The following is an 18,088-nucleotide window of genomic DNA, read 5'->3' as shown; positions in this document are numbered from 1 at the left end:
ACAATTTGGAGTTTATTTAGGAGATTTGTTAGAATGACAATTACAAAGCTTTTAGAAACTGCATTGAAGAAAAACAACTGATTTGAACAATACAGCATCGCAACTGAATGATCTATCTTTTCCAGCGCCTGAAGTTTTGCATTTGCTGGCATGTTCCATTATGCATTTGGAAAGAGTATCATCAGCTTTTTCCATTCATCAAAATATAACATTCACAAATGAGGAGTAGCAATAACACAGTAACGGGATGATCACAGTATACTGTGAAAATGTGCAATATAGTGTGCAAAATCTAGTTTCCATGACAAGCCGCTCAATAATATTCAGTTAAATCAACTCTGATGACAGCAAATTAAAATAGGCATTTTAAAATCAATAATTGCAAATCTATTCAGCAGGGTTAAAAGTAAACATGATTCAAACTCAATGCAGTCTTTTGGAATTAAATAAATATATAGACCCAGGCCACCATAAAAATGTAATATTATAATATACAAATAACAAAACTAATCAGAGTAAAACAGAAGGTAATTAAAGGGATAGTTCACCCAAAAAATGAAAATTCTGTCATAATTTACCTGTATCTCCAGTGAAACACTAAAGCTATCTGTATGTTTAGTCTCAATTCACTCTCATTGCATATTTTGTCCATGCAATTAAGTGAATAGTGACTGAAGTCATCATTGTTCCATAAAAGAAAGTCAAATGTGTTTGGAACAGCATGAGTGTGAGTAAATGACAGAATGTTTTTTTTTTTTTTTTTTTTGGTGAACTATACCTTTATCCAAATGTACTTATCTAAAATCACAATGACTAAAATGTGTTGTTTGTAGTAGTAGTAATATGGTCAAATGAGTGCAATGTTATCTTTTCGGCTAGCTGATGTATTCAGCTATACTAAAAAGAATGGATGTTTGCATTGATGTAATGGAGAGAGGACGGATAACTAAAATGTCCTGACCTCAAGAAGAATGTCACGTATCTGGGCTATTGACAACTATGAGCTTATATGGATGAAAAATGTGACAAATGGGTGTTTTACATCAATACTATTGTGTTTGATCACATGTTAACCGAACCAAAGTGCTGTTTTGAGATGTTTTTGTTCCCAAGGTGTGTTTGTATATGTGTGTGTCTAATTCACAATTGCAGATGAGCACATCTTGTTGATTCCACACAGATTGGATCCTCTGTACAGGTAATAGTAACCCTATGAGGGATGGACAACAAAATGTATTAGCAAAGATCCAACATTACCCTGACTATGCAAACCTGAATACACTCACCTAAAGGATTATTAGGAACACCATACTAATACTGTGTTTGACCCCCTTTCGCCTTCAGAACTGCCTTAATTCTACGTGGCATTGAGTCAACAAGGTGCTGAAAGCATTCTTTAGAAATGTTGGCCCATATTGATAGGATAGCATCTTGCAGTTGATGGAGATTTGTGGGATGCACATCCAGGGCACGAAGCTCCCGTTCCAACACATCCCAAAGATGCTCTATTGGGTTGAGATCTGGTGACTGTGGGGGCCATTTTAGTACAGTGAACTCATTGTCATGTTCAAGAAACCAATTTGAAATAATTCGAGCTTTGTGACATGGTGCATTATCCTGCTGGAAGTAGCCATCAGAGGATGGGTACATGGTGGCCATAAAGGGATGGACATGGTCAGAAACAATGCTCAGGTAGGCCGTGGCATTTAAACGATGCCCAATTGGCACTAAGGGGCCTAAAGTGTGCCAAGAAAACATCCCCCACACCATTACACCACCACCACCAGCCTGCACAGTGGTAACAAGGCATGATGGATCCATGTTCTCATTCTGTTTACACCAAATTCTGACTCTACCATCAGAATGTCTCAACAGAAATCGAGACTCATCAGACCAGGCAACATTTTTCCAGTCTTCAACTTTCCAATTTTGGTGAGCTCTTGCAAATTGTAGCCTCTTTTTCCTATTTGTAGTGGAGATGAGTGGTACCCGGTGGGGTCTTCTGCTGTTGTAGCCCATCCGCCTCAAGGTTGTACATGTTGTGGCTTCACAAATGCTTTGCTGCATACCTCGGTTGTAACGAGTGGTTATTTCAGGCAAAGTTGCTCTTCTATCAGCTTGAATCAGTCGGCCCATTCTCCTCTGACCTCTAGCATCAACAAGGCATTTTCGCCCACAGGACTGCCGCATACTGGATGTTTTTCCCTTTTCACACCATTCTTTGTAAACCCTAGAAATGGTTGTGCGTGAAAATCCCAGTAACTGAGCAGATTGTGAAATAGTCAGACCTGACACCAACAACCACATCACGCTCAAAATGGCTTAAATCACCTTTCTTTCCCATTCTGACATTCAGGACCACACCCCTAAATGCATTGAAGCAACTGCCATGTGATTGGTTGATTAGATAATTGCATTAATGAGAAATTGAACAGGTGTTCCTAATAATCCTTTAGGTGAGTGTATACTCATTCACTAAAGTTATGACAAGACTTTTTTCACATTTTCTCATTTAGTTGAAATCTGCGAAATGGGACATTTAAAATGTTTAAATGTAGTTGAGAGTTTGATTTTGGTATTTTTGGTAGCTGAAAGCATAGCCAAAATATATTGTGCAAACGCAACCACAATCGCAATTATTCACAAGAATTGCATTTCATTCATCCCAATTGAGCATGACAAATCAACTTTGAATTGTAGTACACTAATGTTATACACTAATTGCAAATGACTTCCATGCAAATGACTAGACTGAAAAACTTTTTTAAAAAGGGAAAAAATTTGTCTCACTTTTTCGGCATTGTTCAAGTATGGAAGCCCACAGAAGTCATGTATTATTTTTTTTTTATTATGAATGGCTTGTGTAGGCTTCAATAAACAAGTAACATATATACAAGTTAAAATGATTCTATTTCCACATGTTCTTTACCTGCTCCCCATAGTCCTCTCCCCAGCTGTTCTTGATGGCCCAGAATGGAGTGCCATTACCTGCACAAAGAAGTACAAACATATACTCTATGAAAATGTTGTGACAGCTCGAAGAGCACCACAGGTCTCTGTTGATTAAGAAAAGTCGGATGAAACTCATGAAACCATGACAAAATGGATAGGAATTTGTCAGAGAATAGTGTGGCTTTGTCAGGTTACACCAGTTTTACTAGTACTGTGTAAACTGATATGTTATTAAGCTAAAGTTTGGCAGGTATATGTTTAAAGATGGAAAATAAGATATCCACAAGTAAATCCAAGGTAAACTTAAACAACACTATTTGCATTGTATATATGAAATGACTTCAGCAGCAGCTGTTAAAGGCCTGAGGTTCTCTGTATCAGGACAAACAAAAAATCATTCAAACTCACGTTCTCCGTATCCCACAAGCAGCACAGCGTGATCAATCATCCAGGGGTTGCAGAAGATCTTTAGAGGGTGGGACACTCCCTTTCTGTAGAACTAAGGAAATAATGTAAACAAAAAACTTGAGCAAGTGAAGACAAAATTTCTTCTAGAGATTTACCGATAGTGAATTTTGCCAATAAATATGGTGGTGGAAAAGGCCACTAACTGAATTTCTTAGTCATGACATAGATGCTCCAAAATGAATACAATTCTAAAAGCAGGTTATTTGTGCAACCAAAATTCCAATAATAAACAGAAAACACCAAATGTGGTGCAAAATGCTGTAGTTTTAAATATAAACAAGCCCAAAAATACACTGGGAACTCTTATTTTGAAATGAGATCAGTTACAATGCTCTATTTACAAGTATTCACCAGGTGAAGAGCTTATCTATTTATTTAAAAAAACAAAATCACATTTTAGAATAATAGTAAAGTCATCAAAACTATGAAATAACATAAATGGAACTATGGGAATTCTGTTGTGACTAAACACAATCCAAAATAAATCAAAACTGTGTTCTATTTTAGCATCTTCAAAGTAGTCACCCTTTGCATAGAATTTGCAGACATGAACTCTTGACATTTTCTCAAGCAACTTCTTGAGGAATCACGCAGGGATGCTTTTTAAACAGTATTGAAGGAGTTCCCATCTATGTTGGGCACTTATTGGCTGCTTTTCTTTATTATTTAATCCAAGTCATCCATTTCAAAACTATATTTTATATTCTAGGTCTAAGGGGTCTTAAGTCCGCCTGGCACTATTTTGATATTTTGGCTTCTGGAATGGTCAATTTTCATAGCAGAGTGAAGAGAGTCATATTTCTGGATTCTATAGATTCTCATCTACAATGTGGATGCATTGTAAATACACTTCTTGAGACATTTGTACATGTTCTGATGTGATATATCACCAAAAAATACAAAAACGGAAATTCAATTTTGTTGTTTTTATTATATAAAAAATATTAAACATAAATGAATGAGGAATTTTACAACAAATATTTATTCCTCAAAGGCTTTAGAACAACTTCAAAAGAAATTGGGTGAAAAAATATAAAGAAACAAAACAACTATTTACATTTCTGTGACTATAGTCACCATACCTTTTTTTTTTGGGGGGTTGAAAACATAAGAAAATATAAAAGGCACATAAATGTTCATTTGAATGGAATATTCTGTATAAATGGAGTAATATCCAAAAACACCACTAGATGGAACTGTTTACTGCATTTGAATAATTGATGTGCTTTTCATCAGTCATTAGGTGCCACAGGCTCTGGCTGTAGGAATTTCACACCCCTCCCCCCTTTTACTCCAATGACATCTGACAACATCATTCTTTGTTTTTGGTCTGTGATTGGTTCACACACACACAGGTCTGTGATTGGTTCACACACACCAACAGCATTTTATATCATTAGATAAAATAAAGTACAATGTCTTTGTTTTGCGGTAAAATCTATAATAATAATGCTATAGATTTGCACTAAAATACGGAAGGCTTATCATTCGCGGAAGTCAACACAGTCTATGCAGTCGAATGGCAGCTTTTTCCTAAAAAAAAAAAGTAAGTTAATACCTTGATCCATTCCGAAGTTATTAATAGATATGTCAGGGGTGCGCACTTTGACGCTCTAGTGCCTCAGTCGACTTTGAAGCAACTTCTTGAGGAATCACGCAGGGATGCTTTTTAAACAGTATTGAAGGAGTTCCCATCTATGTTGGGCACTTATTGGCTGCTTTTCTTATTTAGTCCAAGTCATCAATTCAAAAACTTGTTTTTTTTTTTTAAGAAAATTTTTGTTTTATAATGAAATAACTTCATTTGGTGGCACAATTATATTTTTTGTCTACAAAACTAATTTCAAATATTTAAGTATACACCTTCAAAAGATTTTAAAGATCATGAGAAACATTTCAGTCAAGTGTGTCAAAAGTTCTGATTAGTAGTGTATACACACACTGGCAGCCAAAGGTTTGGAATAATGTACAGATTTTGTTTCAGAAGGAAATTGGTACTTTAATTCACCAAAGTGGCATTAAACTGATCAGTCAGGACATTACTGATGTAAAAAACAGCACCATCACTATTTGAAAGTCATTTTTAATCAAATCTAGACAGCATTCCCAGCAGTCATCACTCCAACACCTTATCTTTGAGTAATCATGCTAAATTGATCATTTGGTACTAGAAAATCACTTCTAAATAAATCAGTTATTTGGTTTGTTACATAAAGCTTTTGTTACATTGTCTTTGTGTTTGTTTTTGTGTTGCCATATTATGCAATAGACTGGAATGTTTTAAGGTCAATATTAGGTCAAAAATGTCAAAAGAAACCGCTTTCTCTAGAAACTCGGCAGTCAATCATTGTTTTGAGGAATGAAGGCTATACAATGCTTGAAATGTCCAAAAAACTGAAGATTTCATAAAAAAGTGTACACTACAGTCTTCAAAGACAAACGGCAACTGATTCTAACAAGAACAGAAAGAGATGTGGAAGGTCAGATGTACAACTAAACAAGAGGATAAGTTCATCAGAGTCTTTAGTTTGAGAAATAGACGCCTCACATGTCCTCAGCTGACAGCTTCATTGAATTCTACCCGCTCAACACCAGTTTCATGTACAACAGTAAAGAGAAGACTGAAGTGTTCAGGCCTTATGGGAAGAATTGCAAAGAAAAAGCCACTTTTGAAAAAAATAATCAAAAAGAAAAGGTTAGAGTGGGCAAAGAAACACAGACATTGGACAACAGATAATTGGAAAAGATTGTTATGGATCTTAACACCATTGAGCTTTTGTGGAATCAGCTAGACTGTAAGGTGCGTGAGAAGTGCCCCACAAGACAGACACATCTATGGCAAGTGCTACAGGAAGTGTGGGGTGAAATGTCACCTGAGTATCTGGACAAACCGACAGCTAGAATGTCAAGGATCAGCAAAGCTGTCATTGCTGCACGTGGAGGATTTTTTGATGAGAACTCTTTGAAGTAGTTTAATGTTTCACATTAATAATGTTCTGACTACATTGTGATCAGTTTAATGCCACTTCGGTGAATAAAAGTACCAATTTCTTTCCATAAGAGCAAAATCTGAACATTATTCAAAACTTTTGGCCACCAGTGAGTATGTGTGTGTGTAATAATATATATATATATATACACTATTTCACCCAATAAGGTTTATTGATGAGGAATAACAAAAATGAGGTATAAAAAAAACTTACTGGCAAATATTGACATCAATTTTTGCTGATAACTGGCACCGATTAATCAGTAAAAACTTTAGCAGACATACAGTATAGGCCTGTCTTGATTGTTACATGATCGCATGATCATGCACTCTGAATTCCAATCACCATGAACAAAATGCAATTTTTTGTAAAATGTCATTTTAAAGTTTGAGTAATAGCAAATGTTCTTTGTTCTTGCGGGTTCACACACACATTGTTATCAACATGCAGTGAAACAGGGGAAGAGATGCCCGCTTTATTTCTGTGGAGTTTAACGGTAGAGCCTTGAAAAATCATGTAGAAGCAAATGTAATCTAATACAGTCTGGGTTGCAAACGCAACAGTGTAAATGAAAACTTAACCAAAAGGTGATACTACTTATTTTTTAAATATTTGAAATTACTATAATATTTAAACTATTTTATTATATTATATATTTTTTCATGTCATTCTAGGCCTGTGAAATAGTTTCAAAAGTTTTTAAGCATTACAGTAAATCATATATCCCTATTTTATTATACAATTCCAAGTTACAACAAATTACTATTTAACTTGTTAACATTGCTTGCTAACCTTAACTGTGTAAAGATATATCCAATACTGGGATCAAGGGTTTTGTTGTGATAACAAATATATTGGATTTAACTTTACACAGATCAAGTAACATACACCTATGACAATATTTAGGACAATGAATAAACATAATCAAAATTATTTGTATGACGATTAATTGTCAGCCAAATTTTATAGTTGTGACAGCCCTACATACAGTGCATCCGGACAGTATTCACAGCCCTTCACTTTTTCCACATTTATTCCAAAATTTATTAAATTCATTATTTTCCTCAAAATGCTACAAACAATACCCCATAATGACAACGTGAAAGAAGTTTGTTTGAAATCTTTACAAATGTATTAAAAATAAAAAAACGATCACATGTACATAAGTATTCACAGCCTTTGCTAAATACTTTGTTGAAGCACCTTTGGCATCAATTACAGCCTCAAGTCTTTTTGTGTATGATGCTACAAGCTTGACACACCTATTTTTGGGCGGATTCTTCTTTGCAGGACCTCTCAAGCTCCATCAGGTTGGATGGGGAGCGTCCGTGCACAGCTGTTTTCAAATCTCTCCAGAGATGTTCAATCGGGTTCAAGTCTGGGCTCTGGCTGGGCCACTCAAGGACATTCACAGAGTTGTCCCGTAGCCACTCCTTTGTTATTTTGGCTGTGTGCTTAGGCTTGTTGTCCTGTTGGAAGATTAACCTTCGCCCCAGTCTAATGTCCACAGCGCTCTGAAGCAGGTTTTCATCAAGGATGTCTCTGTACATTGCTGCATTCATTTTTCCCTCGCTCCTGACTAGTCTCCCAGTACCTGCAGCTGAAAAACATCCCCACAGCATGATGCTGCCACCACCATGCTTCACTGTAGGGATGGTATTGGCCAGGTGATGAGCGGCGCCTGGTTTCCTCCAGACATGACGCTTGGCATTCAGGCCAAAAAGTTCAATCTTTGTTTCATCAGACCTGAGAATTTAGTTTCTGATGGTCTGAGAGTCCTTCAGGTGCCTTTTGGCAAACTCCAGATGGGCTGACATGTTCCTTTTACTGAGGAGTGGCTTCCGTCTGGCCACTCTACCATACAGGCCTGATTGGTGGAGTGCTGCAGAGAAGGTTGTTCTTCTGGAAGGTTCTCTTCTCTCCACAGAGAAACGCTGGAGCTCTGTCAGAGTGACCATTGGGTTCTTGGTCACCTCCCTGACTAAGGCCCTTCTCCCCCGATTGCTCAGTTTGGCCGGGCGGCCAGCTCTAGGAAGAGTGCTGGTGGTTCCAAACTTTTTCCATTTACGGATGATGGAGGCCACTGTGCTCATTGGGACCTTCAATGCTGCAGACATTTTTCTGTGCCTCGATACAATCCTGTCTCGGAGGTCTACAGACAATTCCTTGGACTTCATGGCTTGGTTTGTGCTCTGACATGCACTGTTAACTGTGGGACCTTATATAGACAGGTGTGTGCCTTTCCCAATCATGTCCAATCAACTGAACTTACCACAGGTGGACTCAAATCAAGTTGTAGAAACATCAAGGATGGTCAGTGGAAACAGGATGCACCAATTTTGAGTGTCATGGCAAAGGCTGTTGATACTTCTGTACATGTGATTTGTTTTTAGTTTTTTTATTTATAAATTTGCAAAGATTTCAAGTTGTCATTATGGGGTATTGTTTGTAGAATTTTGAGGAAAATAATGAATTCAATAAATTTTGGAATAAGGCTGTAACATATCAAAATGTGGAAACAGTGAAGATATGTGAATACTTTCCGGATGCACTGTATATTGTAGGTTTGAGACAGTCAGACAAAAATCAATCGAAAGGAGCATGAGATGGAGTGCAAGCTCAACAAAAATCATAGAAGGGTCCTATATGAAACTAGCATATTTCAAAGCATTTTCTGGGTGCTAACATAATTTCTCCAATAAAAAAGCAGCCATCTTGTGTGGTTGTTACCTGCATGACAAAAGCATTGAGGGCAGCAGACACCGGGCCATTCTCAGCCAGCCAAGCAGCAATCTCTGATTACAAATCACAGGAAGAATTAAGTCATTTTAGATTAGCAGGCAGAGTTGTTACTAAATATTTCCCTCTCAAATGCTGAAAGAGCTGGAGTTATTAATTATAGATGAAATTCTTTGGATAAGGTCTACTCATCTCATATTTCTTTCCTCTTTCCTGAAAAGGCATACATATTTTTTATTTTATCGTCTGCTTTTATTTTCTCTAGTAGTTCAGGTACCACACTTATTGTCATCATCAATGTTATCTGAAGGTGCTTTAAATGTAATATTAATTATTATGTTTAATGGCACAATTCTGCTCTCATATTTTAATTTCCCTCACTCACCTTTCTCATCTTTGGGCAGGTCAACAGAGCTGTTGATGTAAGCGGCCACCTTCCCAGTGGAGAAATCACAGCTCTGCTTGTGTCCTATATAGCTGTAGTCTTTTTCAGTCTCAAGACCACCTTTATGGGTGATAGAAAATTATTAAAAAGGATTTGGCCCAGTTGACCCCTTAAGTTAAGAAAACCATTAATTAGGGCCCAAGCACTGAAAGTGTGGAGGCCCTATTGTTCCTCTAAGGGATTCAGGTTACAGCTACCAAATGTGGGCGACATCGTATATCGAACGGTATCGCCATGGCGACATGAAAAAGTAACGTAAAAAATTGGGAAACAGGAAGTTTCTCATATCTTCTTTTGATGTACATCAAAATTGAAAGGTTTTGTTAACCGGCTGCTGATATTTACACTTACAAATTCCTCATGTTAAAATCTATTCTAGGGAATGAGCTCCACACTTTTGTGTCTTACCAAGCTTCTCGATGGCTTCATAAGCATTAGATGGCAGTCCACCTCCACATGCTTGGTCCAGCTTGTCACAGTCCACTAACTCTGTTTTGTAAAAAGGTGAGCAAACAAAATTTATTTCTGTATAAACAGCCATATCATGGATTTATAGCAATATGTAATGTTTTATGTTCATGTTATTAGTGGGGTCTATTTAAATCTAGTACCACTATTATTATTGCTCATTCTTTTTGGACAATTTGAACAAACTTCTACCCATAAGTATTAAGCTTAAGCATTAAACCTGTCCCATACTACTGAGATATAGACTTGCATAATACCTCAAATCATGCGGCTTGAGGACAGATATGCTATTGCTTTTCTAAGCAATCTGACTTAGACTTATTTTTACCTGGCAGACAATAAAGTGGGCTTAAAAATCCCATAGACATACTGGAAGGTGAAGGTGGGACTTGCGCCAAATGTAGGGACCAGAATATCATAGAGACGGTGTGCTTTTTTGACTAGTAAACAACCCCTTAGAACATCCTGGCAACTACCCATAACACCCTAGAATTGTGGAGGTGAGTTTTGCTCAAGGAAGCACAGCTTACATTTTCTTATAAATATAAAAATCTAGTTTATATTGACCCTGCTCTGAGAGAGACAGCAGCTGTCCAGTCTTCCTGAACCACTGTCCCTCGATGTTTCCAGTCACAGAGAATGCCCAGCAAGAGCCACACACGCCCTGCAACAGATATTCAGTTAAACTGTTAAACGGATAATAAAAAAACAGGTTCATTTGCAGAGATGGTTCACCCAAAAATTTAAATTCTCTCATATTTACTCACCCTCATGCCATCCCAGATGTGTTTGACTTTCTTTATTTTGCAGAACACAAATGAAGATTTTTAAAAGAATATATCAGCTCTGTAAGTCCATACAATGCAAGTGAATGGTGACCAAAACTTTGAAGCTCCAAAAAGCACATAAAAGGTAGCATAAAAGAAATCAATATGACTTCAGTGATTGTCTTCAGAAGCGATATAAGTGTAGGAGAAAAATAGATCAATATTTGAGTCTTTTTTACTATAAATTCTTCTCCTTGCCCAATAGGTGGCGATATGCACAAAGAATAAGAATGGCCAAAAACAAAAGAAGAATATGAAAGTGTACATTTATAGTAAAAAAGGAATTAAACATTGATCTATTTCTCAAACACACCGATCATATCACTTCTTTAGACATGGATTACTTTTCTGCTGTTTTTATGTGCTTTTTGGAGCTTCAAAATTGGGGTACCCATTCACTTGTATTGTATGGACCTACAGTGCTGAGATATTCTTCTAAAAATCTTCAATTGTGTTCAGCAGAAGAAAGAAATACATATCTGGGAGGGTGATTAAATGATGAACATTTTCATTTTTGGGTGAACTATCCCTTTAAGTTTCCTAATAACCGAGTCATTAGAATATTTTTGTAATCATTCCTTGTCTCGCGACTCGCAAATATGAGAACGGTAAGATAGTGTGTTCTTCCATATGTTCATTAAGTGAAAAAAAATGTGAAACACATTTATTAAAATAATCATTAAAAACATTTACTTGGCTACAATGGATGTTTGGTGGAAATAGAATGTATTTAAAGCAAATGCATAAATATCAAGATATAAATATCATCAAAAGGCTGAAAAATATTGAGATCTAATTATAATTTTATTTTATTTTTTTGTTATATCACTCAGCCCTATTCTTAATTACACCTATTCATTCATAAATAAATCATCCCAAATTACTTAGTTCATTTGAGCTCCCACACCTGATTCTTCACAGAGCTGACCGCATCATGGTCCCTCCAGTCCCAGCTATCAGGAGCGGCCTTGCTGGCAGGATTCGCCAACTTCATGTTCTTCTGCAAGCTCCACTGACTCAGCATTGGGTTCAGGTACATTACTCTGAACTCATCCTCTAAACACACACAGAAGATGGTGATTAGCTGCATTGATATAATCTTATAATCAGTACATATAAGATTGATTGGCCTCCAGTCTTCAAACATGCAATGGGTTAGTGCATATCAGTGCGAGTTTTCCAGTCTCTCGTATCACTCCATGGTTTCTTCTCATAATAAAATAATTTAAAATCAATAATTCATGTTTATTTATTTATTTATCTCAAATTAATGATACAAGATCTAATCACCTTGTCTGGGTCTATTTGACTGTACATTATGCCTTATGTCATAAATAATAATTTTGTCCACAAATCCATATACATACCTGTGAGGTCACTGAACTTGGTCACTCCATACTCTGCTGACCCCTGTTCCAGAGACTGCAGCGTATGCGCGGTTTTCATATTCTCCTGGAAAATGCGCAGGCGCTTTTCAGCCTCTGTGGAGTTTAGTATGTCAGTGGTTAAAGTAGGGTTTTGCCATTGTATATGCACATAACAAATGTGAATTAAACTGAATTTTAAGAGTAGAAACCCTGTTTGGTAATACTATACATAAATTAGTGTTGTCAAAAATCCTGGTACCCCGGTAGCAAGTCGGTACTCAAACAAAAAATTATTTACGATACCAGAATTTCTGAAGGTACCGAGTCTACCCGGTACCCATGCAGAGGCGGGAACTTTCGAACGCTCACAACAAGCAAAAGATGACGACAAGCAAAGCTGCTGCGGAGCCTCAACTGAATAATATCGAAATGAAATGTGGAAAAAGACAGGTAATTTGAGGCTGATGAAAAGTGAAACATCACAGATCAGCAAAAACCTATTTGTAAACGCTGATTTCGCAATTTTCTGACGATAGGAGGAAACACACCAAACTTAATAAAGACAGACACCCGGATTTATTCAAGCAAATAAAGCAGGTGAGTTTAAAAGCATATTATCATTTGCATTAGGGCAGAAACGTTTAGCCGACATTATCGACATCGTCGAAAATACAAAATTGATGAGAAAAATGTTCGTTGTCGAATAGCCGTTTGATCTCATTTAACGTAACATGAAATCACAGCAGTTCACGCCTGATGGAGGAAGAATTACACAGATAAGTCCAGATGCACTCTAAACTTTCACAGTTTATATTATGCAGATCCCAAAGTATTAGGGAATGATTAAAAAAAAAAAAGTACATTCAAAAGCATGTAGCCTACCGTTGTGGAATAAGCGGAGGCGGAGCTCTACCTGTGTAACATCTTAAATGCAGTCAAATTGCTTTATTAAAGTGCAAATAATACAGAAACAGGTCATGTTAATAACTATAAACTCAGAAACTGGCATTTCTCTGTGTGGTAAGCGCCTCTTCTATGAGTTGCGCGAATGTCCCGATCTCAGGGGGAGATTGAATTTGTACCCGGCTGAGACTCTGCCTCAGTGTTGCCAACTATTTTCAATGGAAAGTAGCTAAAGCCTGCTCGAAAAGTAGCTAAATGTCGCCAGATGTCGTCATGCGTCATTAGCATATTAATGACGTCATCGCGTCGTATTTGCATTCTGCCTAATTTGTCGGTACTGTAGCCTACTTCAGTTTATAATAACGGTTATCTCCCCTAAACCGTGCTCATACTGTTTTTATACAAGTATACAGCCGAATGTCTAGTAAAACGGTTCTCAATTACAAATTTTCTGTTAGACAACGGAACGGAACTTAGCTAACGTTACATGTTTATGAGTTTGAAGAAGGTTTATTGTTGTGTTTGGATAAGTAAAATGTATAGAGTCTGTAAATATACGATCTGAAGTCGGAGAGTTCAGAAACCGAACCGGAATGAACTAAAACTCTGCCCTCGGTCGCTCCTCCCTCGAGCGCGCACGCTAAATGCAGCTAGATTAGAATGCGGTTGCTCATGACTTAATCATAGTCTCTATATATCTATATATATATATATATATATATATATATATATATGTCACTATGCATTTCTTATCATGAAGAAAATTGGCAATATGCAGCTTTATTAATAAGAGAACACTTTGCACATTAGTTTGGAAATTGTTTTTGATTAGTTCTATTGTATGCTTGTTTATTTAGGCTTTTTTTTAGTACTTGGTAAAAACTTAAATTAAAAGTTGCAAAAGTTGAAGCAAATCTTATATAAGTGTTCAAAAATACTTTAAGCATACATTGTTCAGTTTTGTTATAATTTAAAAATTATATATTTAAATTAAAGTGTTGCTCAATGGCATATTTCTGTTCTTACTTCTGTTGCTAATGTTTTGTAGACTTTGTTAATAAAAGAGTGTTGTTCAGTAACCTGTTTTTGCTTTGGTACCGAAAATGGTATAGAGTACGATGAAATTTCACTGGTATTGGCACCAACTACTGAAATTTTGGTACCGTGACAACACTAACATAAATGGTAACTTATTACACATTAATATAATGAAATGGGAAAGTAATAACAAGAAGTTATTCTAGGCTGTTCGACAACAGAACTACATTATAAACACATTGCTTGTTAGTATTACTCCGTACTTAAGTAATTACACTGTAACATGAACAATGATGTATAGGTGTGACCGCTTATTTTCATACAAATTATCAAATCTATCAAATTCTGAAATTACAAAATGTACTGTATATTACATGTCTTACCCTCTTGAGAGCTATAGGTTCTGTTATATGAGATCATAAAGTTTTTGAACTGGGTCAAAAGCTCTACAGATTCCTGAAAAACAGTGGAAAAAATGATGTTGTGGGTTAGAAAATGCTTTAAAATATTTATTTATCTTTTACAACATATTTAAAACATTGCACATTTCCATACCTTCAAAGGTTTATCATGGGTAAGAGGTACTGCCACAACCTTTTTGAGATCCTTGGAAACTAAGGCATAAACAGTATCAAGGTAACTACATATGGTTGACTGAAATCACACAACATCCTGTCCTACAAAATAAATTCTGATAGGAACTAATTGTACAAGTCTCTTACTGTTTATATCATGCTATATATCATGTGAAGAATACTGACATTTACATTTATCGAAAGAAACTTCTACATTTCATACTCAAGGTATAATTTTTATCAGTATGTGTGTTCCCCGGGAACATAATATGAATATTATTTGGACTACATCAACCTGTCAATATATGTGCACAGTTTTGCCCTGTTACTGACCTGCAGGCTGACACTTCTGTTTAAGGAGGGTGGATTTACTTTCCCAGGGAATGTCCCAAATCTCAAACAAACACACCTCTGTCTGTGGGGGAAAATGTTAATGGGGGTTTGTGGTTCTGTTAGCATTTGTATTTAAATAAAAATACAAGCATGCATTTATTCATACTGAAGGGTGAGGGTCAAAATCCCTTGGCTCTTCAGATATATCAATACATATATATATATATATATATATCCTTTTATATCAATATCTATCTGTATTCTGTTGCTTAACTTCTTTAATAAAGTGATGAATTAACTATATGCATGATCACATAATCAATTCTATTTTCTTATGCATAATTGAAATATACTTTGATTCATATGTGTGTTGAATGTTAATTAGTCTCTTTTAGGAACATTCCAGAGACTTTCTCTCTGTCCTGCCCGTAGTCCGAAGGTCCTTTGGGAGGGGGCAGGGAGAATGTTAAACATATGTTCTGTGTTTGATCGTTACTTTTCTATGATTAAGTATATGGTTTAAAGTCCTATGCAATAATACCTGAATAGTAGAAGTGTGATTTTCTATTATTATTTCTTTAGGGAAGAAATGTATGTTATTTCAACCCTCTCCTCTGCCCGAGGAGTGAATATTTTATCTCTCTGTTTTGGTTTAAATGGCCTGATAATGTGTGCTCTAGCTGTCTTGTGCCCAGAGAAGAACTGTCGTTCGTCAGTGTTTTGTGTGTGCGTTTGACCTTCTACCTAGGTTTTGAACCCAGGGATGCACACCAGGCCGACTCGAAGACGCCCCGCGACCATCTGCGAGGTCACTTCAGACGTAAATCTCGGGCGCGGACGACAAGTGCGCTGATTAATGTTGATAGGCCGCATAGCTGTCTATATGTTGTGACTTTATGTTCTTTTAGCCAATCAGGAGTAAAATAATGGAATGTACGTCCTTGCAAATGGTATAATTGATGTAAGATTTTGTGTAAGGTACGAGTTGTCTTTCGATCTCCTCATGAGACTTTGTCGTTGGCTCTACCAATTTCACTGCAAACTATTCTTCAGTAAATTTTGATTCTTTAATTGAATTTCTTGACTCCTGGTTTTCTTTCTCCATATCTGGTCCGGGTCAAAACTGTTATACCCCTAACAATACACTAATACATCTTAATGGAGATGGTCCTTTAAATGAATATTCCAGTTCAATACAAGTTAAGCTCAATCAACAGTATTTGTTATAATGTTGATTACCACAAAAATTCATTTCCACTTGCTACTCCTTTTCTTTGAAAAAAAAAATAATAATAATTTCCACTTGCAACTCCTTTTCTTTGAAAAAATTAAGAAAATATCTGGGTTACAGTGAGACACTCACACTGGAAGTGAATGGGGGCCAATCAGTAAACATTAAAATACTGTTTCAAAAGTTTAGACACAAGATGTAAACAATATTCATGCTAACATGATTTTAGTGTGATAAAATCACTTACTAACCTTTTCTGTTAATAGAAAAGTTATATCAAACTTAATTGCCATGATTACGTAACACTGTAAACCTTAAAATAACTGTACAAATGATGATTTAAACAACTTTACAGCTCAAATATTACACAGGTTTTAACAGAAGAATTAATTTAAGTTATTTCAAAAATTATAAGCTTCACATTTCTGCTTTTAACCCCTTCAAAAATTGGCCGCATTCACTTCCATTGTAAGTGTCTCACTGTAACCTCGAAGGAGGGACGAGTCAACATTAATTTTGTGGCAATCAACATTGATCCTTAAAGTTAAGATACTAGATTTTTGTGATGATCTTGGTGAAATGACTCCTGGCATTCATCTGTGTAATTCTGGTTTTATTCGAGTCGAATTAACACATTTACTGTAGTTCTGCCTTGAACTGGATTATGTTTACGGATTTCAGCATTTGATGATTTTGCTCAAAGCAGTTTTGCCCTTATAAACACTAAGTAATATTTATTGTGAATTATTGCTTGATTAGTATGTTAATGCTGCTCACCTTCTGTTTGTGAGGCTCAGGGAAAAACTCACAGGTGTTCACAACATTCAGCTCTACAGATTTCTTACACTGTGTGCTTCCAATTTCCACCATAATACTGTACCTTACACCTTTCACCAGCTGTAGAATACACGAAAATAGAAAATGTTATCAATAGGGAACTAATGACTGTGTAATAATAAAATATAAATCAATCATCTATTGCAAATGTGTGCACATTTATGTCACAAACTACAAGTATTTATTCTGATGTTATTTCTACATCTACGGTCTTTCAATGATCATTTCATAAACTTCTAGAAACAAGCGTTAAAACTGCGCATTCAGCGCGCAGTGTTGCACTGAATGAATCCGCTCAGCACTGTTATGTATGTGGGCCGTCTACGCACGCTCGGTCCTTGTTTACATCTAATTACATAAACTGCTGTAAAAATAGCTCCTTATAATAAAACCCATGAACAATACAGGGATCACGAAAATGATAACAATAATACAATACAACATAAATATTAATGATTAATGATTATACCGATGGTTTTGGACCTGTTAAAATATGATATACTTGTACATTTTAACATATTATATTTATAATTCTACCTGTTTGCTGGCAGAAAGGATCTTGCTGACACGGCGTACGTGCATCGAGTTGGACCCCATATTGTACCGCTCTTCAGCAAATTTCACTGCTTTGAGTACCGCGGGGTCTGATTCCGACAGACGGACAGGGGATCCCGGAGCTCCCATAACCGGACGATCCGGGCCATCTTCCAAAGCCAGAACCAAACTGACCAGCACACAGCTGGCGATGACAAGGTGACAGCGGCTAAAGTAGATGTTCATCTTGTCGAGCTGTCTGATCCGAAACCACCGACGTTAGTCTTTATTTTTTGAGGTCGTAAGCCCGCAGTGTCCTGTTGCTGATCCAGAGTGAGAAGCGTCAGTCTGCGAAATACGCAATGATGGCCCGCTGTGTGG

General features: G+C 36.5%; 1 protein-coding gene across 1 annotated transcript; it reads right to left on the bottom strand.

The window, feature by feature from the left end:
* LOC127663355 (cathepsin F-like) lies at window positions 1–18,069 on the bottom strand. Its single transcript, XM_052154905.1, has 14 exons — window positions 17,711–18,069; window positions 17,114–17,233; window positions 15,106–15,187; window positions 14,753–14,811; window positions 14,581–14,653; window positions 12,257–12,370; window positions 11,797–11,945; window positions 10,630–10,726; window positions 10,003–10,083; window positions 9,535–9,654; window positions 9,141–9,205; window positions 3,361–3,451; window positions 2,930–2,988; window positions 1–1,210 (listed from the first exon to the last, which is right to left on the bottom strand). The coding sequence occupies exons 1-14, from the start codon at window positions 17,951–17,953 to the stop codon at window positions 1,136–1,138; spliced, it is 1,428 nt and encodes a 475-aa protein (XP_052010865.1). The 5' UTR covers window positions 17,954–18,069; the 3' UTR covers window positions 1–1,135.
* Window positions 18,070–18,088: the final 19 nt, after the last annotated feature.

This window comes from Xyrauchen texanus, chromosome 23 (assembly GCF_025860055.1).
Source record: "Xyrauchen texanus isolate HMW12.3.18 chromosome 23, RBS_HiC_50CHRs, whole genome shotgun sequence".
Taxonomy (NCBI): Eukaryota; Metazoa; Chordata; class Actinopteri; order Cypriniformes; family Catostomidae; genus Xyrauchen; species Xyrauchen texanus.
The sequence above is the reverse complement of the archived record's forward strand: the minus strand, read 5'-3'. Positions and strand labels throughout refer to the sequence as shown.

Coding starts and splice junctions, on each gene's coding strand:
- LOC127663355 (XM_052154905.1), bottom strand. CDS start 17,953: ATGAACATCTACTTTAGCCGCTGTCACCTTGTCATCGCCAGCTGTGTG. Junction 15,188..17,113: donor CTGAGCCTCACAAACAGAAG/GTGAGCAGCATT, acceptor TTTCCCCCACAG/ACAGAGGTGTGTTTGTTTGA. Junction 9,655..10,002: donor TGAAGCCATCGAGAAGCTTG/GTAAGACACAAA, acceptor TCACCCATAAAG/GTGGTCTTGAGACTGAAAAA.